Raw genomic sequence first — 21,667 nt, 5'->3', positions numbered from 1 at the left:
TGTATCTCTGCAGCTTTAAGTCAAATGTATAAGTTGAATCTAAGCAATATATGTACTGCAGTCCACAATACGGTTAAAATGCTGTTAGGGGAAATCATCAATCGTTAACAGCCCACGAACGTCATACGAGGTCTGATGAGATAGTTTCCCTTATTTTACGTACTGATCAGTTTGGCTGATCTTGGCAGTTTTAACAAATTCCACTTGGTGGCAGTATGTACTACATATGCTTACAAATTCATACTATCATGAGGGAGGAAGAAGAATCACGCACACAATGCACTGCACGGCTGACAGGGGTTGTGTCTGTACATTTTCGCGATACATTTTCCAATTATTCGGGATCTTTAAAGAGAGGCAGCACTGAAGTCGTACTGCTTTTCTATTTGTGTACTGGCAGACTGGATTAGGAATACTATACATTTCATGAAGACGTCGCCGAGTACCCTCAACTTCTTCTAAACATTGGATTACACAGTGAAGGCTGCATGTAGGAGTTGCCCAGCCCAATGAGGGCTTGGCCGACACCCTTGTGTATGGAACTCAAGACCGAGGCTTTGAAATGCGGGCCTTAAATATTTTCTTTATGATGGAGGTGGAAGGAAATCATTTTCTTGCGTGAAGGAGCGACAAGCCGGGTCTATTGGGCTGACCGGTTCTGATATAAACTTGCCCTTTTTCCCCAAAAATGTTGTTTTTGGATTAGCCTTCTAACTGCCCGTTCGGCTAGTTAGCAAGAGTGCTAACACTAACGCTACGTCTTTCTTTTGATGTGGTGCGAATCCGACCATTCGCATCGGCCTAGCATTTTGACAGTGGAGCCTGTCCACGCTGCTGCGAATCACCAATTAACGAGATTGCTCTTCTTGCTACCTGTATTTTCAAAACTGTCTCAAGAATACTTTTATTCTTACGAAGTTTGCTGAATATATTGTTATCGCGGTGATAGACATGCTAAGGCTAATTGGCTAACAGGCAAAACACGAAGGGAACAACCTAATCCGAGGAGTCTGGACTGAACTGTCGGAACAACAGGATATTTCATTCTGGCAGGCGAGCTTTACTTGTTATTTGGAGACAACCCAAATCGCATCCTATCATTTACAATTCATGAAATCGCGTATCATGGTGGCTTGTTTCCTAGCGTCGGAGATCTGGGTTATTGGCCTCGCTAATTGGCTAACGTTAACGATTGGCTAATTCCCTAAATTATTTTGTCAAAGCCGGGTGAAGTGGTGGAGTTTATAGAATAACGGGTGTCATTTAATAATTCTGAGGTAAACGAAAGCTAGATTTGAAAATATAACTACTGTTAATTTGTGTTGTTTTGTCAGTACGGCAGACTTTTCTTTTTGTTTACATACGTACATTTGGTTGTCGGCTGAAGTCCTTGCTCGCAAGCTAGCTAGCTAGCTAGCTAGCTAGCGTTAGCTTTCTACGAGACACAATCAGCCATGTCCTGACATTTCTGCATGTCATGAACATGTTATGAATTTCGCTATACCTTATTTTTCTTATCTGCATTATATTGAAATGACACACAAAATTCGGCGTAAGAAAGGCATCGATGCCGAAATACTGTTTTCAGAGGATTCTAAATAATAGACACTGGTACTATAAACGCCATTTTAAACAGAGGCTCCTCGGAGGGCCTGTGTGGTGGTGGTTCATTTGCGGTTTGGTGCCTTTGACCGGACCAGGACTTGAAATTAAGTGCCTTCGGACTGATTGGAAATAAAGGGTTGGTTTTAACATGGAGGGTCCGAGCCGAAGCAGTGGTTTCAGGCAGAGCCGACGGTCTCGTTCCCAGCGCGACAGGGAACGGCAGAGGAGAAGAGTCGACCTGGCTGAACAACGAGCCACATCCCTGTCCTCGGGCTCTGAACGTGAAGCTTGTGGAACAAACTCGGTTCTTGGTGCCGGTGGACGAGAATGCCGACCCGGATTTGGAAGACACAGGCCTCCTCGTCGGAGGAAAAGGGAATCGATGTCATGCGAGGAAGACCTCATCGACGGTTTCGCTATTGCGAGCTTCATCAGTTTCGAGGCCTTGGAGGTAAATTCACAAGCGATACACTGATGCACCTGATAGCACGCCGGTCTTGTAGGGTGCATTGTATTTTATTGGAGTTTACTATAGATGACAGGAAATTGTGTGCAATGCAAACTTGATTTGGTGTTTGTTCAGGTAATTACCTACGGCGATTTTTAAGCTGTTGCAGAGCACCCCTTTTATTATCCAGCCGTTCCTTTTGGGGGAAGACCAGTATGCCTCTGAGGCAGCTGATGTCTCCGGCCTGCATTATTTCACTAAGTATTGTGCTTTAAGAGGGCCAACCGTGCAAATGTTACCAGCGTCTGGTGCTCCCCTGGTTCAGTATAGTAACTGCACGCTGTACCCTTTTGCACAACTCTTGAACAGTTATTCCATTGTCTGTATTTACATGTGCTAATAAGCTCATGTGCTGATTAAGTATGTAGTTATTTGTAGAATATATTATGTATTACATTATATATATATACAAGGGTTGTAACGGGCAGTTATTCAGTGATCTATATTGTTTAAATGACCAAAAGCAAGCCCTGACAAGTTAATACAACAACTACACGGTTAAACCCAAACTATCCTCCACAAACTCTGCGACAGGCACAGGAAGTCATTCTGCATGGCAGTAATCAACATAGGCGGCACTGATGCATCATTTGCCATGTGAAACAAATTTATAGCAGTGCAATCTTATGCAAATGAGCTGCAGTGTAGAGCAACATGCCATTAAAATAAGTGGTCTGAGTTCAGCACTTTAACTAGCGTTACCTGTCCCACTTAAGGGAACGTTGTTAATATTTAATTTTACCATAGCAAAGATACTTAAATTGCATGCATATTTAGCTAATTGCATACAAAATATTTGTTTTCAGTGTTTCGTTCTTCATCATATACTTAACTTGTGTATTAACATTTTAATAGTTGGATTTCCGTGGGTAAACATTCATGTAGATAAAGGACAAAATATTCAAATCAAGGTTCGGTTTTCATCCACATTTTGCAACGAAAAAATTAGGACCAAAAAGAAAGACAGCATCTTCTCTATTATATTTATATATATATATATATATATATATATATATATATATATATATAGGGTTGAGTAGGAACTGCATTGTTCCATGCTATGCTCAGTGAAAAGTTCCTCACCATTGAGGCAACAAGTTGACCTATAAACTAGAACAAGAGATATATTTGTGATCACATCCCTTGAATCTAAACCATTTTAAGACCATGGCTAAATACTGTGTATTGAAACGATGCCATTAGCCATAGTTTATCAGCAAACATCAAAATAATCAGATTCATGAGATTTCATCATAAGACCCTTATCCGTTTAGCAATATTTAAATAATAACCAAAAATAAGTAGTCCTGTACAGTCAAGTATGAAGTGTGATGCTTAGTCTAGTGACTAGTCACATTACAGTAATTTGAAAGCCACAACAAAGGATTGGCATATTGTCAAGCTGGGTTTCTATTTTGCGGTATCAGGAATAAGGTTATTACTTTAAGTATGTGTTTTGATATTACATTTATGACATTCAAGAAAAAAGAACTACCCCAGATGAAGTCAAACTGTTTTCTCCCAAACATTGAATATCCTTAAAGATTGGATAACTAATACCTTAAACATGGGCAATGGTGTTGTTTCATGATGTCTGTTGGTTGATACGGTGTGTCTCAGTTGGATACTTAGGAAAATCGAATGACATGTAACCAGACCTGCCCGGCAAAACAAACCAATAAATGAATACTGTGTGGAGGAATGTCAAAAGGTTGTTTGGGAAAACGCCAAAGAAAATTGATAAAACCAATGCTCTTTTCTTTTCTGAAACCATTTCAGGTTCGGCCTTGCGAATTTATTAGTTTGAGACGTTTGAAAGTGTATTCAAAGAAAGAAAAAAAATAAAAGAAAAGAGAAATGAGTATTTATATCTTATTTTAGTATTTTCCCCTTTCATTATCAGGAAATATGACTACTCCCTTTAATTAGAAGACAAGTGATCTCACTGACGCTGGAATTTCCCTTTTCACACATTGTTTATAGATCTTTTCTCATCGTGCTTTCACCTTTTAGTCAGGTGTCACGCCATTCGTGGATTAATGCTTGGATAAAATGGAGTGTACCAAGATGTTTTATGCCTCTGCTTGTATGGTTCATATCTTCAATACACTGCATCCAAAAGGTCCACTTTGCACTACAACCATGTCAGGACCAAGTAACAACCAGGCCTCCCTCTGTCCTCTGACCCTCAACCCTCTCTGTTTCCTCTCCCCAGATGGACTGCTCTCTGAAGCCCACCCAGCGTGCCGCTATGCTGATGGGCAGAGGCAACAAGAGGAAGAGGAAGCGAGGGCCGGAGGAGAACGGTGGAGGGCCCCTCTCGGAGCCCGATGAAGGCGGCCCGCCCAGCTTCTCCCATAGTTGCTGGAGCACGAATAGAAAGAAGAGGAGAAAGACGGATGTGAAGGTGCTGCAACCACATCATATTGTTGAGAACCAGCATCTGACTCATTATCTGTTCTGTTCATATAGCTGGTTGTGTAAGGGGTTCCATAGATCACACTATTATGTTTGCCAAGTATGCAAGATTTCCATCCCACATATATGTGACATTGCACTAGTCACTGCTCTTGGTGTTTTAAGGGTCTAGCCATAACACTAATATGTAGTCGTAAGCAGCCTGGTTTGCTTCGTCATTGGTTCCTTCCTCTTACTTTTAACTGACTGTACATTATACATAATGATTGAGGATGAGACTGATGTGACAGGAAATCAGATTGTCAAAAATAATATACAAAAAAGCCTCAATGCTGTTCAAGATCTTATGGCATCTTCTTTATGACATTTTTTAGTAGCTAGCTCTATGTGGCTTCTAAAATGCTAGATGAAATTACAAAGGTAAACAACTAATGGCTCACATCCTGGTGTAGAGCAAAGTGCCCGGGGGACATCCCAAGTTAATTAATGTGTGGAGAAAGTCTGTAGCAAAGCAATCGCAACATTATATTCATTCTTGTACACCTGGAAGTACAGCTAGACCTGTATTTTTTTTTTTATCCCAAGTCACCCGCAGGCCAAAAACAAACTTGGGTAAGCTAAGGCTAGAGCTAGAGAAGATGGCCAGTAGCATTGCAAGGGGAGAGGGTGAAGCCTGGGGGTGACCATCGTGAAAACTCTCACAATAACGGGAGAGATGGCCCGCAGCCTAATACTTTTGTTATGTTTTTGCAGGCATATAAAGTGTGCTACAGGCAGAATTAATGATTCTTTCGGGGTGTAAAGAGAACTTGAAATATGACAAAATGGCTTCTTAAATGTATTGCCTACCCTAGCTTTAAGAAAATGTAGAGTTTAAAATTGTAAGAGTTTTACAAAATACTTTCCCTGCTTTAATTAACTAGGGTTGGCGTCCTGGAAGCTGCTCTTCAATAACCTTCTAATAATTGAATAATGCAAGCAGATAGACATGTTTACCTGACTAAATGTTGTGCTTTACTTTGCTATAGGTTGTGACTTTAAATTTGTACCCTTGTATCCTCTTTACAGGGCGCCGCTGCACTCTCTTTGGAGACTGGCTACATTGTAAGTGCCTTTCTGCATTTTTTTTTGTTTTCGTAATGATTTTCCGAGCCTGTGCTGTCTCCTCCAGTGTTGTGATCATATTGTCAGAAATACCAATTAATGTTATGTATTGTATGGTTCATCATTAATGATGCAATTCTTTCATTCTTTCTCTTTTAGTGTGACACTGAGAGTGATTCAGGAGATAAGGTGTGTATTTTAATTTGTATTTAATCTAATCTTTAATTGATTACATTTTAATTTAAGATGTAATGGCTGTAATGTGTTAGGCTCTTAAAAGCAATACAATCCTTTAATTATTCCTCTGTTCAGTTGAATGGAAGTTGTACCTAATAATGAGAAATCCTCTTTATTTTATTGACTTGCTATTTGGTATATTTGAACCTTGTTGTTTCTTCTTGCAGGCCTCTGATGGTTACATGGACCCAGTGTTCACAGTCAGTACCAGGAAAGGTAAGACCAGGGAACTCTTCTTGCTTTAGTTTCTTCATCTCGGAGACTTTTGTCCCTAGTTTATTCAAGAGGAAGTAGCATGTTTCCCTAGACCTGCAGACACATCTCCAGTATTCAGTTTGTATGATAATGATTCTTATAAAGTAGTTTTAGTATATATATCTCTAATTGGAATTAAATCCCATGTTCCCAATGTAAGCTTAAGTATAATTAACAACCTGCACTGCACTGTTTTCCTCTAGTGATGGAGCCTACCCCTGTGAGCCTGGCCTCGTCCATGGGCAAGAACGGCCCCTCTTTGCCCCCCCGGTGTGGAGGCATCGCTCGCCTGATGGTGACCCCCAGGGTGTCGGGCCTGGAGCGCAGTCAAGAGAGGAGCCTGGAGGTCGTGGAGCCTATTTCTACTTCTTCTTCTACCTCTTCTGCCCCCTTCTCCTGCCTGAAGCCCCACATGGCGGTCCCATCCTCGGTCAACCGACCCAGTCAACGCAACGGCCTGCACAGCCGCCAAGGGCCCAGCCCTCCGCAGCCCAAACACAAACCCTTCCTCATGCGTCCGCCCACTCCCTCCACTAGTATGTCCATGCCCCTCATGAGGGTCCCTGGATCGTCGGGGCCTATGCGGCCCCCATCGCGAGCCGGCTCTGGGGCCCTGTACACCTCACCTGGCCTTCCTCCGCCTCCGCCTCTCCTACAAGTGTCTGCACACGCTAATGCCACAGGTAGGAGCCCCTGCGTCTCTCTATCCACTGCCTACTCTGCAATGCTGTTAACTGTACTTCACCGGATGAGTCCTATATATGCTATTGCTTCATTGTTCTTTCTGATGTTGAGCTTGGGCAACCCGAGAAGGGACCTGAAAGGCCAAGCTGTATGCCAGGCTACATAGAATATTTTATTGGTTTAGGGAACGTGAGTTAGCTGCTGGTGAAATATCACCCAAATGTGCTATGTGTTTGGATTAGCATGTTTGGCATTGCAACAACATTATGAGTATGATATGATGTCCTGCTTGCCAATGTACACATTCAGAGTAGCCCATCAGAAAGAGTTACGTGATCACCAGTGTTTTGAGAAAATGTTGTTTAAAATATGACATTGTTATACTCAACACGGTGCTACCTCGTAGGCCCCCCTGACCTAGGCCTTGTTCCTCCCTCTGCTGTCACAGGTAGCACTGAGTGTGTGGGCCTGGGTCCTCACTCTGCTCTAACAGGGGGAGCACTGAGTGTGTTGAAGCACTGGCCTGGGCATAGCGTGAGCTTTGGTGATTCAGAGGGCATGTATCTAAGGCAGCGCTTGGTTGCCAAACACAAGAGTAGTAAGAGGAACAACGACCTTGGCAGTTCATTTTCAAGGAAAGCTGTTTCACTAAAGAGGAACGGGCCAAGCGACAAATTTTGAATTGGGCCTCTATAGTGTGGCAGAAACCTTTCGCTGCTTTGTCTTGAAAGGTAGCGTTGGAGTGGAAGGAGGCTATACAGCCGACTAGCATATACCTTGCATCTAGGTAACGGTTCATGTGTGGGCAGAGAACGGTGAAGTTTTAACAGGAAAGCAAACACTAACCGGCCTGAATGTACTGTCCATCATATTTTGTGGTCAAGGTGCTTAAAATAGAGCTGTGTTTTAGACTTTGCACTTTATAACTCCAGTGCCACTCTGCCTGGCATGAATGAAGCGCATTCCAGCTTTTAATGAGTTGCATATTGTACCACGATTTACCAGTGGCATAGTTAAAATCAGGCTAAAGATTAAAAATAATTGTCTATTGGTTTTTATTTGAACCATCTGGTTTTAAGCACTGAAAGAGTCCAACCTGTGCACTTGGTGCTGTGAACGTCTGCTCACTGTATGATGGACCGCCATAGTGTTTTGTAGTGGACGTAGTAACTCACCGTACGATGGCTTTCTCTCTACAGATCAGGAACTGCTGCGTCTCAACCCCCACTTCATGGCCTCGCAGGAGCGCGACGGCCGCCGCAGCGCCCCCGGCCCCGAGGGCAACGCCGCGGGCGCCGCCGGCCGCTCCACGCCGGGCGGCCCGCCCACCTCCACCTCCTCGGCCAGCTCCTCCGGCAGGACGTCCCAGAACCAGCCCAGCATCCCGCCCCTCAACTTCCAGATCCATCAGCACAACCACACGCACACGCACCAACACCAACACCAACACTTCACGCCCTTCCTGCACCCGACGGCCACGGCGCCGCCACTGGTGAGGAGAACCTTCCTGTTGGCTCCCGGGGCTCTGGGCCCGGCTGGGACAAAGGTCCAGCTGGTTGTATTATGGTGGCTCCTTTTAACGAAAACATTCCTTTGTCTCTCTTTTACAGTTTGATAAATATCCTGGCAAGATGGAGGGCTTGTACCGACACACTGTGAGTATTTTGTCAGTATTTCATGTCGTTATGGGGATTAGGGTGGTACAGTGGTTAGCACTGCTGCCTCACAACGAGAAGGTCCTGGGTTTGTGGGGGGGGGGGGGGGTGCTCTGGTTTCCTCCAACACCCCAAAAAAGGGAAGTGAACACTCCAAAAGAAAGGTAAAGGGCACTACATCTTGGTTAACACTCCTGCCCTGCCTATTAGCAAGGCCAGGGTACCACACCTGGCCGTGGTGTGTTAACACCTGGAGTTGGTTCCAGGGTGCTACCCTGTGAGAATGCCCACTGCTCCTAGCTCCAAGTTAAGAGGGGGTTATAGCAGGGGAGTTTCCCATGGGATTATTTCAAGTATCATTATGATGAAGTACCAGGGATAGAAAACCAAATCCAGACTCAAATCGTTTTATGTAGAAATCCCTCGTAGATAAAAAATAAATAAATAAATGGCAGTCATACTTAAAAACCAAGGCAAGCTACCCTATATACAACAGAATACATCTGTTTAGAATTACGGGGTTTAAAGTAACCAGCGCATAAGCCCTACTGCCCTACTATAAAGCCAGCGGGATAGGTGTAGCCTGCTGGTGACTAAGTCATGTTTCTGTGTGTGCTTGTGGCTGATGTAGTTCTTCCCACAGTACCCCCCTCCCTCAGTCCCTGGCATTCAGCCCGTCATTCCCCCCACCGGACCCTTCAGCTCCCTGCAGGGAGCCTTCCAGCCAAAGGTAAGTAGGACTGTCCTGTCCTCCTGGAAATCACAAGCGTTCTTTATCAATGAGGAAGTACGCCGTCAGAACAACCTGCCCCTTCGGTCACTTGACACGGGCATCGCAGATCTGAGAGTAGAACGCATCCACACCAAGCAAGAAAGTATGTTCCTGTTGATCCTACTCTATGAAATTATGATTAAGGGAATTCCCAGTTTATTGATAAGCATCTGATCTTCACATTTCATTGAGGGGTGGTCAAAGGCACCTAATGCAACCTCACCAACCACTAACCTACCTGACCACATTCCAAGATGTGTTTTCTCTGTGTATCAGAGTTGCACACACATCATTTATCATTCAACAACACCCTGGATCCCCTGTTTGACCATGTTTAGTTGAGTCTTGCAGTGAATCATTAACATGAATAGCAGTGAGTCTGTGAGACCAACTTGATACATAGTAACTGCTAGTTATTCATAGCCAGCATCTTCATTAGACTGTCAAGTATTGTTCCATAGGCTGCCCTAAACGTATGTTGGGGATACGTGTAGGCTGCCTGGCCGACGGTGCTGTGCTGATGTTGTTGTGCTGTTCTTGACAGCCTCTCGTCCCTCAGGGAACCGGTCCTGAGCTGACTGCCCGGCTGGGGGTTGTGCCACACCACCTGCAGCCCAAAGACCCCAGGGTGAGGATGACCTCTATGTCCTATGTACTCGCACGGGAATGTGGCCCTCTATCATGTTTACATATGGAGGTTGTCCTATGAGTTACTTGTCTTGATCCAAGACCAGAATCTCATGGGTCTTCATCCGAGACTTGGAGCTAATGATGTGCACCGAGATGAGCTCAGTCGCTACATAAACATAAGAAGGGAAATGGTATGAAACTTGTTTAAGTGGTTTTTACGGTTCTGTTCTCTCGTAGCTAACTGATCCATTTGGGACATCGTTGAAAGTCAGTAATGTAAGCACAAGATGGACACTTGAAATCCCGAGACATCCCTTCAGTCCTGGGGCCACCATTTCACCCACTCTTTGAACTAACCCTGTTCCTTATCGTTCTGATCGACTAATGCTCGTCTAATCAATGCCTTTGCCCACCATGTTGGGTCTTTCTGTAGAACTAGACTTCATGCCTATCTTTGTTTCCTCTGCTCTGGCTTTGCTTGTACGTCTCCTTGTCTAATCTTTACGCTGATGCCACTGTCTCTTTTTCTACGAATAACATTCATTGAACGGACCTAGTATGTTCACGTTAGCAAAACCCGAAAACTAATTGCAATGCTTAACCCTGATCATTTGCACCGACTTGGTGTACAAAGACTTCTAGCATGTCTTTTAAATTGCAAATCAACTCGCGCTCCATGTAACGCTTGGCCTTCGTCTTTTGCAGAAACCGGGAAAATGGTGTGCTATGCATGTTCACGTGGCCTGGATGATCCTAAGCCACCAGAAGAAGGTGAAGGTAGGCTGTCCAATGAAAACAAATTTATAAAACGTAACAATTTATGTAATGAAGATGAGGTAATGCTTTGTTCTTTTGCTAGTAGACTTTCTTTCTATACCCTAAACCTTAACCAGCATCCAATTGGAAGCAAACGGTGCATATTTCATAAAGCTTTTAATTTCGGACTTTTTGACCAGATCTGTCTGAATTATTCCACATCGTACGCTTACGCCAGGGCCCTCGTTGATTTCGTTTTTTCTTACAATTTGTTCAATCGGGTAAGATATCCATGATGACCATGATTTGTCCTAAGTCACCTCCTTCCTTTGTGTCAGCTGATGCAGGCTGATCCTCACAAACTGGACTTCCGTAATGAGCTGTTGGCCCGCATGCCTGGAGCCGGGGGCCTGGGCCCTCTGGGGCCCATGGGAGGAGGCCTCCCTCCGTCACACGACCTCACCAGACCTGCCAGTCTGTTCACCGTAGCAGGTGTGTGTCCGTGTGTATGTGCGCACAGCAAAGTGTTTTTGGGAGTAGAAGGCAGTGAATAGCTTTGGTTATTATTGCGGGGCTTTTGGTTTCCTTTGCACACTGAATACTTTTCAGTAGTTATTAGAAATGTGAGAATTTCTTGCTGATCCTTTACCCACCATCATGTCCGGCACTATTGACTGTGTGTTTGCATCTCTGTTGGCTGTCTTAATGAATGAGGTCAGATTTAAGAGAATCATGTTTCCCTTTTTTCCTGGTGCCCAGGTGGAGTCCATCAGTCCTCGGGTCCTTTCATCCCTCCGTCAACGCCTCACTCGTCTTTCCTCAATCCAGTTGCACACCTGGGTATGCTCGACCGCCAAAAGACACGTCAGTGGACAGTATCCGTGACCATATCTGTCACTTTGATTCACCCCACACGGTTTTGATTTCTTCTACATGCCTTTTTTGTTTTGAAGCAAAAAACGTTCCTGTATTGTTTATTCTTAAGAAGTATAACAATTAGTTTAAGATAAAATAGGAACACTAACGTCAACGTGGATAAAATATACACTTGGTTGTTGTTCTCAAGTGCATTAGATGCCTCACATGCTTCAAAAGGATTATCCTCTTTCTAATATGTTGGGAAGGCTAAGGCCTATAATAAATTTTCTGTTGCTGCTGTTAATCATGGGATGATAAACCAGATCATGGTGTGTGTAATTAACATATTGACATGTGCTGCTGTTAAAACCCCTTTCTAAATCAGTGGATTATAAACCAGTTGCTTATGGTGTGTGTATGTTTCAGATCCATATGGCCGCTCACCACCTTTTACTCCACTGGGAGCGCTAGGCTCTGGAGCCTTTGGAGGACTTGGTAGCCCAACACTGGGTCAGTCTAGCACTACTGCCGCCTTGATAGACACCTACTTATCTTCCAGACCCATAGATAGACAAGCTCTTCCAGTATCTTTCAGCCCCCCTGCCCTGTAGGCCGTCTCCTCTTCCTAGTTTTGCACATGAGAATGTAAAACGGCCGGGGATAAGTAAGAGCAAGGTCCTCGTGCTGAGACCCGGTTTTGGTTTCCCTGCAGGTGGCTCGGTCTTCGGCCACAAGGACTCCCCGGCCAGTGTGGTCAGCGGCATGTCCAACCCCAACCACCACGACCCATGGAACCGCCTGCACGGCGGGCCGCCCGGGTTCCCTGGGGGTCCCAGCTGGGCCAAGGGGGCGGAGAAGCGGGACGAGAGGGACCGAGGCAAGGAGCTGGACAGGAGAGACGTCCCTCACATCAAGGATGAGAAAGACAGGTGTGCAAAGCTCCACATGCTGCCTTTTACCTTCCATGCGCATTAGGATTGACCATGTAACTTGTAAACAGCTCTATTGAAAGACTTTATTTCTGTAATCGGGACTAATAATGGAAAGACGTGTGCTCTGTGAAACGATGCCGTACTCATGTGGTCACTGTGTTGCAGAGACAATATGCTGTACGGCCGGCAGCCTGTGAGGATGTCCCCCGTCGCCCCCACCTTCAAACCCCGCAGCAGCACCCCGGTGTCCCACCTCAACGGTCACGGCAGCGGGCTGGGGGGCGGCGGCGGCGGGCCCATCGAGGAGCTGGCCCGCAGCATCAACCGGGACGGCGACAAGAGGCCCCCCATGCAGATGATGTCTTCGAGGGGGCCACCGCTCGGCCCCTCCTCTCTGGTGTCGGACCAAGAGCGGCCCAGGTCGTCCTCGTCCTCCGTGCTCACCACGCCCCCGCCCTCCAACCGCTCGGCGCCCTCCCCCTTGGACCTGTACCCCCGCGGCCCCCCGCACCCCGCGGGACACGGCCACCACGGCGAGCCCCCCCACGGCTCCTCCCAAAGAGACACCCACCCGTCTTCCTCCTCCGGGTCGGCCGCCGGCCCCAACATGAGCCTCGGCAAGAAGCCCGACCGGACCCCCACGCCCGTCTCCAAACATCCCTTCCCCATGGCCCCCGGGAAGAAGGCCGACCGGACCCCCACGCCCGTGTCCAAACACCCCCTGCTGCTGCCCCCCGTCAAAGTCAAAGAGGAGCGCAAAGAGGAGCCGGAGCACATACCCATCACCCTGCACCAGCCCCCGTCCCACGGCCACGGCCACGGCCACGGACACCCCCACCCCCACGGACACCCCCACGCCCACGGCCACCCCCACGGGTTTGAGCGTCCAAACAGCCGCTCCCACCAGCCCAACTCGGGCTCCTCTTCGTCCATGTCCCTCACTCCGACCCCGGGGGTTCCCCTCCCCACGCAGCACCCGCCCCCCCACCACCACCACCTGTCTCTGCTGGAGCACTCCAGGGCCATCGAGGCCTACCTGGGGAGCGCCGCCGGAGCCGGGGGCCTGGTGATGGGCCCAGGGGGGGAACGCTTTGCCCACGGCCCGCCCCAGGGTCCGTCGCAGAACCCGCACACGTTCACCTGGGACCCCTGGCGGGAGCTGGCCGCCCAGCAGCAGCAGCAGCAGCGCAGGGAGGCCATGGCCATGCGCTCGGACCCCCACCTGGCCCTGCGCTCGGACCCGCACCTCGCCCTGCGCTCGGACCCCCACCTGGCGCGACTCCTCCAGCACCAGCACGCTCAGCGCTTCCTGGAGGCGGAGCGGGCGGCGGCCGTGGCGGCGGCCGCGGCTAACCCCCACCACCCTCAGACATCTACCTCTTCCGCCGCCGTTCGCCAGGAGTTCAGCCTCATGGCCCACCACTTTGACCGGCCCCCCCAGCTGGGGCCCCCGGGCGGCGGGCTGATGGACGAGGAGCAGCGAGCCCAGATCCTGAGGGAAGACTTTGAGCGAGCGCGGTACTTTGGCATGCACCCGCACCCCCACCCGCACCCGCACCTCTCGGCCGGCGGCCACCTCCAAAGCCAGTCCCACGCCGCCACTGCCGCCCACCTGGAGCAGCTCCACCCGGGCCTCCTGGCCCACTCGCTCTCCCACGGGGGCCCCGCCGGCCCCCAGCACCACCCGGGCCTGTACTCGCGCCTCGGGCAGCTCCACCCGCACCACATGTCCAACGGCATCCTGACCAAGACCCCCGGCGGTCTGGTCGGGGCGCTGTCGGTGGGCGCGCCGCCGCCCCTCATTCCCTCGGTGACGAGCCGGTCGTCCACGCCCCCCCGCGGCTCCAGAATGGGGGGGCCGGGCGAGATGACTCTGTACAGCACCCATAAAGACGGGGAGTCCAGATAGTACAGGCACAACACTGGAGATCAAGGGAAACATAAGGATCACTGTGCTGCTCTCAACCTGCCCCCCCCCCCCCCCCCCCCCCCCCCCCCCCCCCCCCCCCCCCCCCCCCCCCTCCCTCCCCTCCCCATCCTCTGTAGTCGTCCCTGGCGACGGGCTTCTGCAACGCCCGGCCTGCCCAGACCCACAACCAAACACGGGTCCAGTCGCAACCGAGGGGCCGAACCAGGTCCCGGGAGGGGACATGTGACACTCAGAATGACATGGAATAATATCCCCCTCCCAATAGTTCTATCAGTGCAATTTAAAGGTACATGTTTTCTGTGCATCCTTGTGTATTTTTATTTTATAGGCTGTTAATACAGTAGTTATACAGGTAAATCTCATGTTCCATGCTTTGTTAAGCAAGCCTTTTCCTGTTGGATTAAAACAATTATTTCTTCCAGAGGGGTGTGCACTTTCAGAACACGTGAAAGGTTACTCCTTTTCTTGTTTAAACTCTACGGGATGTTCTAAATCCCTCCTCTACATAAATCATGATCCTGTATTTCGGATGATGCCTTACAAAATACAGTGGTAACGGGATGTTTGGGTTTAAGTCTTTTGTCTCATCATTGTAAAGACAAATTACTCTTGAAATGTATGAATTAACAAAGTTCAGTGCACATCTGTACCTTCTCTGCCTCACCCTGCAAAATACACACCCTGAACTTGACCACTTCTGTGATTGAAGCTCCTCCACTCTGTTTTCACGGACGAATATGAAGTCGTTGCGTTGTGTGGGTGCACACAATAGGTTCGGACTTCCAGTAACTGTTTCCCCACTCCTCTAATTTGGTATATGGCCAGGACCAGATTATAGTAGTATAGTGAAAATGCCTTTGTAATTATTATTCTCAACATTAATTATCTTCTATAATAATAATATTAAATATATTCACTGTTATGTTATTCGTCATTGTTTCAGGTATCAATCAGTACCCTCTCCTGAGGTAGTCATAAGTAATTAAAGTATCATGCAAATAGCTCGTTTCCACGGAGAACTGAACCGCTGGTGAACGGTTAGCCAGAACCACAGCGACCTCTTCAAGGATCTCATGGCTGTTGTGCGAGGAGGGAGGTCGGCCCGTGGCGTTGGTGGTGTGTTACATTACATTTGGGACTTGGAGGCTTTTATGTGAATAGCAAGAGATGTTTCGTTCACAAAGATAAGTTATATACATTGGAAAAGTTGGGACACCTGCGTCAAGGACAGAAATGTAAGGTCTTCTGTCAAAAGGCAACTGGACTGTGGGTATACTGAGAGGAGGAAAGACAATGGGTCAATTATTTTAATATGACCATTTTATACCTTTCAAATCCCCTCCCCTAGAGACCACATATATTAATTATTAAATGAATTGTTGTTTACTGAGTTGTGTGGCTCTTATTTTGTTTGGAATTGAAATATAATGTATGGTGAAATGATCTGATGGAGGAAAATGATATCTATTAATTCCCATGCATCACATGACAACATTAGGGGGTAATACAATTACAAATGTGCATTGCATAGAAAGTTCTGTGCTAAAAATTGTACACACTTAATCCATGAAAAGCACTGTTAACGGTACAATAGGTCAAACCGGACAACCATTACCTCAACGTCACCAAATAAACACTGATAAAACGGTAAGGATAAACAACTTGAGTCAAATGACCAATATGGTTGTTAGTTGTTCTTTATAAATAGTTAGAATATATGGAAGTATATTATAACGCGAATACCAGGATGCATATTAGTAGGCTGTGTATCAAAACTATGACATGCATAGAGTAGGCCTAATTACAGGAATATATTTGAGTTTGTATTGATAAATACAAATGTTTAAATACCCCAACTTATCACAATTCAAACTTTACTTTATATTGAATACTGTCAAACAAAAGGAATCTCATAATGTCTTGAATCCTTTCGGTTTTGATCAGAAGATGCATCAAATTAACACAATTGAACTGCCGCGCTCGATTGTGTCTCGCGAGATCCTACTTTGTTCAGCACTTTGTCAGCAGCGGTCCTCCACCATTTCGCTGCGTAAAGTCTCCTCCCCGCAATCGCTACATTCTGCGCCGAACCCACTCTCTCCCGGTCCGTATTTTAACTTCTTCTCAGATACCTACTTGTACCTCGTTGGGTACCGGGAGACAGTTTGGATTATTAGCATTACGGATTGAGTACGATTTCATGCGGATGACGACTTCTTCAACAAGAATTTAGTAAAAGAAAATTGGTCGGAAATTTCAGGTAGGTGGGAACTTAAGATGGCGGCCATGAGAATGAGGGGGGGCATAAAGGAAGTTAGGGGGCTTTAAAGGGGGTGAAACTGAAGCGGGACACTATCTGAATATATTGCACTTCACCTTTTCCTTTATGGAATATGCGAAACGTACAATTCATATCATGCTATGGCTAGGATGTGGCCCATATGGATTCGCCGTAGCAGGAGAACAGTGATATTCATTCTCAACCTACTTGAATTGACAGCCCCTTTCTGGTCAATGCAAAAGAGGCACCTGTGGGCTGTCGTTAGCCCCCTTCGGACACCCCTTTAATCGTTGCAAATTTGATATGAAACTTTTAAATGTATGTATCTTTTTTTTATTTGGACCTTTTTTATGTATGCAGTGCGTTTTCCATTAATGCAAAAATAGTTTTGAGGTGATTCTTTACTTGTAGATTTGACCCCCACGCAATGACGTCACGAGCGATTGTTCCTTTCTATCGTGCATGGTAAAGCGGCTTTATAATGCGACTCTTCGTGTGTTCCCGTCCAAATGAGAAAATAACTCTTCATATGTATCGGCATACACAGTCTTATAGCGAGAATCAGCATTACATAATTGCGGGCGGGATAAGGCGCCTGCGCACACAATAAATGCACCTACCAACTATTCGGATTGCTAGTTAGCAATCTTTCCAGTGATGCCAGTCAAGCAGTGTAGGCTATTGTACACGCTACTAAGCTAACTTCACAAGACAATCCCAGTAACGTTCATTTAACCCATTTAAGCCCTCACACGCTAAGCATACGGCCAAGTTAGGGGCAGGTCAGACTATATCGAGGCAACAGTAAACAACGAACATTGTTTATTTTCTAATAATTATTATGATCCGAAGTCATTGTTATTGCATAGAACAAAAAAATGTCGTTGGTGTGCCAACGTTTTGAACAAGTTCCCGACCCCAGTCACAATGAATAATGTTCGCATTGACGAGAGAGCAATGAATGACCGAAGGCCCGCGCGCAGTCCGCCGGGTTTAGCTCGGGGAGCGCGTGCTGCACGACCCCTCCGTCCCGAAGTGACAACCGCCACAAAGCGTACCGCTATTCCGTCCATCGTGTCTGTCCCTTTCGCAGACTACTGACATAATGACCAGAACGCCGGTGCCCACGCAGTCCCGCTAGACCACATAAATGTCCGTTACTTCTCGGTAGCATCGGCTAGCTTACACATCCACAGGTCTGGGCGGCAGTGTTATTCGCGTGATGTGACATTAATTTCCGCCCGGCACGGGAACATATGTAGTAGTTTCATTATCAGAAGGGGTTGGTTCCCAGCAAGTCGAAATCTGAGTTAACAATATTAATGTTAGCACCCAAAAGCAAGTATTTTGTCTAGCCTGTTAGCATGCTAATGTGTTGCTTTGTTGAGAAGGCTGAGGTATACAAGTTACCAATTTGTAAATAAAGGTAACTTTACATTTTACATTTCATTACAACCGTTTGATTTCCGTCCCTTTAGAATATGTGGAGGGGATCTTAATGTCAGCATCCTGGAAGTAGAAAGCACAGAAGATCTGTGTGTGACACCACAGACAGGTAAGACATTGCCTAGAAAATGTTGTGGTGTGTGTTTGTTTATATATGTGTGTTACTAAAAGTGTATGCCTAAACGTATTGACCCTATGACATTATTTTGGTATGTCCTTTCTTCATTTGAACAGCTTTTTAGTTTTCGTTTTTTGCTTCTGAACATCGCTTGCCGATTTGGCTGGTCAACATGAGAATCTTTATGAATGGGGATGTGTACTACCTGGTTGGATTATTCTACAAACAATTGCATTGCTGCTCCCTATTTAGTTTTGACGTTCACCTTTTTATGATGAGCTATAGTACATGCATAAATGATTGGAAAATATAGTAGTTTACCTTTTATTATGAGATTTGTTTAATAATTCCCTTTTTTACCTAATCCAAATATTGTATTCAATATGTCGGTCTGATCCATTGACCCAGATTCCCTCCTTGTTGTCCTCCCCCAGGGGCAGAGTGTAGCCGAGGCGACGCAGGGGGAGGAAGCTCCCGGGGGGAGGTGGTGCAGCGGCACGACCCCCCGGCTGTGGATGTGCTAGGTGTCGACCCTCTGGCTGCACAGAATGTGGCTGGGTTGTCACCTCAGCATGCCCCGCAGCCGGTCGCAGCTGCCCCCTTCCCAGCCCCACTGTTGGTCCACGCGCCCACGCTGCCCACGCCAGAGAGCGACGTCCCGGCGGCCCTCGGTGCGGAGAGGGACCCTGCGTCCAACACACCCCACACTGTTTCCCAAGGCTCTGAGGAAGGCCTTCCAGAAGAGCGGCTCAAGGCTTCTCCGGAGAGCGTCCAAGGTGGAGGCTCCGCTCCAATACCCCCCTCTGAGAACTGCAGCCCCTCTGCCGGCCTGCAGAGGAGCCCCCCTCCCCTCACGCCTCCACCTCCTACCCCGTCGTCAGGCATACAGACTGACGCCACAGGGCAAGAGCTCCACTACGGGTTACAAACTGAGACAGAAATCTGCCAGTCAGAGTGTGGTGAAACCCAGACCGAGCCAGCGGGAGAGGCTGGTGGACTGCTGGTTATTACAGAGGCAGAGGCGGGACCAGTGGCCTCAGCCAGGGACATTATGGAATATAACTCAGAGACTAGACCAGACCAGTCACTCTGTGGAGGAGAGCACACAATCACAGACAACCTCCCACAAGCCCCCTCTCCACCCTGTCCCAGCGCTTCCTCCCCTGACCGCCAACGCTGCGTTGCAAACCTTTCACTCCAGGACGCCGTTATGGAGCAGTCCACAACGGCCGCCCAACAAACTGACGCCCCGACGTCGCAGCCGCAAATCATCAGCCAGGGCCCTAGCGGTGCCGGGGAACCGACTGGAGGTGTTGGATCCATGTCGGTCGGGATACAAGAGCACGCCACGGAACTTTCAGACTCCGCTCATAAACAAACACTATCTCAGCCTCCCTCGTCGGAGGTACTTGAGAATGCCGGGCCGGGAGAAACGGTGTCCGGGGCGGAGCCGTGTGCCGGTGAACAGAGCACCGCCTCCGTCAGCACGGCCGAGGTGGAGCCAGCGGAGAGCAGCGGCACCGTGGACACCTATAGTGTAGTCTCCTTCACGTCGGCGGGCTATGCGTTGCAAATACAGCCCCCTTCTGCACCCAATGTCCTCCACCCGGACCCGGCGGGCTCCAGCCAGGCGGAGGCGTTTGTTGAACTAGGGTCCGCTGCCCTGGCGGACCAGATCTCCACGGTGGATGTGCCAATGATCTCAGAGATGGTGCATTCGTCGGAAACTCAGAGGATCGTGATCGTCGGGGACCCGTCCCACCTCGGTGGGGATTGGTCGGAGATGCACGTCAATCAGAGCTACCTAGTCCAACAGGAGGACGGCAGCATCTGCGAGGCCTCCGTGGTCAACGACCTGTCCTCTGGCCAGCCCAAGCTCTACGGAGAGGGCCTCCAGCTGGACTCCCAGCCCGTCGTCTATGAGATCTGCAGCCTGGTTGAGGGCGTAGCCGAGGAGACGATCTGCGTCAGCAGCACCGTGCAGCCCCACTCCCCGGGCTACGAGGTCAACTTGTTCAACGCGCTGCTGGATCACTCTGAGGAGTACCCGGGAAAAGAGGGTCTGAGCCTGCACATGGAGGCCCCCCTCTGCGGCGTGAGCGAAGCCGACGGCGTCCTGATCGCCCAGCAGGCCTTCCCCTTGTCGGGGGCCTCCGCAGTGATGAGCCACAACGTCTCCATCTCGCACCCCGGCACGGCCGCCCTGGGCTCGCGCCTAGTGTCAGACATTAGTCAGGCTGTCCAAGTGCCCGGCCTGAGTGAGCTGTGTGTCGTTACGGCCAGCAGTGAGCAGCACCCCTTGACCCCACGTCTGCCAGCCGACGCTGTTGTATCGTACATGGTGGAGGCCCCTTCTCTTCAGATGGGTGGACCAGAACCGTCCGCTGGTTCCTCCGCTCTCGTTTCCCCCGTGCAGTTTGTCATCCCGGAGGAGGTGGCTATGGACTCGTCGCTCGCTGTTTCAATTCAGACGGATCCGCCACAGTGTCCGGGCGTCACTGTTGAAAACGCTGTGCAGCTGGGGGCCTGCGGGGCTCCTTCAGACGGAGGGACCAAAGACAAATCAACTCTGAGCAGAGCCGCCACACCAGAGACTGCCTCCCCCGCCGTAAATCGAAAGTTCCTCCCACACACTAAGTCTCCCCTCCTCGGACAGACACCTTCTGTTTTGTCGCAGGTGCCCGAGATGCAGAACTCTGCTGAACACGTTCTTGCCAACGCCCACAGCCTCCGGGCGGGCTCGGTGTCTGAAGAGTGCCTTCCCAAGACCGTGTCGCTCACAGACCCGGTGCCAGAGACTGTTGCGGTTGGCTGCCAGAGCCATCAGGCTCAGCGTCCCGTCAACAGGTCACCCGCCGCCGCACCTTCCACCGAGGCCTTGTGCCGACCTACAACTGAAAACGCCTGCCACGGAACCCTTCATAGCAACTCGGACAATGAGGCCTTAACTGCGGCAGAACCCTCGACAGGGAGGCAACTACCTGGACTCCTAAATGTTGCCTCCTCTAAAAGCACCGCCGCTCCGAGCGCCCCCCAGTCCCACGGTGCGTCACCGGCTACGTTGGAAGCAAAGGCCCCCTCCCTCACTGCCCAGGAGCGTCCTGACGCCCAGTCCTACTTCCTCTGTGAGGGTGAGGAGATGGAGCAGGAAGGCTCCCCTGAAGAAGCCCCGTCCCAGGAACCCGCCTCGGGGGAGGCCAGCAGTGAAGAGGAGGGCAGCGAGGAGGAGGAGGAAGAGTCGGAGTGCGACAAGACAGATTACGGGATAACCACTCCGAGCCCGGCCAACCAGGTAAGGGGAACGAGTTGGTGGGTCTTTATTGGAGTTGGGTAGTAGTTGGGATAAGCAAGCACTTGAAAGCACGGTGTCACGTTTATACACGCTGTATTGGACTTGAGGCCACCTTGTTTATACATTGCTGTCGGTTCGGTTGTTTCCACTAAAACTACACATGCAATGATCCACAAAGCCATTATG

At 48.7% G+C, this 21,667-nt stretch overlaps 2 protein-coding genes across 5 annotated transcripts in view; both read left to right on the top strand.

Annotated features, from left to right (window-relative positions):
• The first annotated feature begins 266 nt into the window (after window positions 1-266).
• fbrs (fibrosin) lies at window positions 267-15,734 on the top strand. 3 transcript variants are annotated; one of them, XM_030339930.1, is made up of 18 exons: window positions 267-2,056; window positions 4,329-4,520; window positions 5,600-5,635; window positions 5,795-5,824; window positions 6,040-6,088; window positions 6,331-6,810; window positions 8,011-8,303; window positions 8,422-8,466; window positions 9,098-9,196; window positions 9,798-9,866; window positions 10,106-10,144; window positions 10,574-10,645; window positions 10,963-11,116; window positions 11,384-11,464; window positions 11,909-11,992; window positions 12,195-12,411; window positions 12,580-14,392; window positions 14,436-15,734. In XM_030339930.1, exons 1-17 carry the CDS (start codon window positions 1,754-1,756, stop codon window positions 14,321-14,323), a joined length of 3,987 nt encoding a protein of 1,328 aa, XP_030195790.1. In that variant the 5' UTR covers window positions 267-1,753; the 3' UTR covers window positions 14,324-14,392; window positions 14,436-15,734. The 3 variants fall into 3 exon arrangements, with proteins under 3 accessions (XP_030195790.1, XP_030195788.1, XP_030195789.1); XM_030339928.1 differs by having other exon boundaries at window positions 9,783-9,866; window positions 12,580-14,383; window positions 14,427-15,734; XM_030339929.1 differs by lacking the exon at window positions 14,436-15,734 and having other exon boundaries at window positions 9,783-9,866; window positions 12,580-14,417.
• Window positions 15,735-16,351: 617 nt separating this feature from the next.
• Window positions 16,352-21,667, top strand: part of srcap (Snf2-related CREBBP activator protein) — a 31,788-nt gene continuing 26,472 nt past the window's right edge. Inside the window, exons 1-3 of one of the 2 annotated variants that reach the window (XM_030339905.1) lie at window positions 16,352-16,604; window positions 18,104-18,180; window positions 18,624-21,481. In XM_030339905.1, coding sequence (XP_030195765.1) covers window positions 19,241-21,481 — 2,241 coding nt within the window. In that variant the 5' untranslated portion in view covers window positions 16,352-16,604; window positions 18,104-18,180; window positions 18,624-19,240. The remainder of the gene's footprint in view (window positions 16,605-18,103; window positions 18,181-18,623; window positions 21,482-21,667) is intronic. The other variant, XM_030339906.1, reaches the window with a different exon arrangement.

The sequence above is a fragment of the Gadus morhua genome, chromosome 18 (genome assembly GCF_902167405.1).
Source record: "Gadus morhua chromosome 18, gadMor3.0, whole genome shotgun sequence".
Taxonomy (NCBI): Eukaryota; Metazoa; Chordata; class Actinopteri; order Gadiformes; family Gadidae; genus Gadus; species Gadus morhua.
Note: the sequence above shows the minus strand (reverse complement) of the source record. Positions and strands in the feature narration are given on the sequence as shown.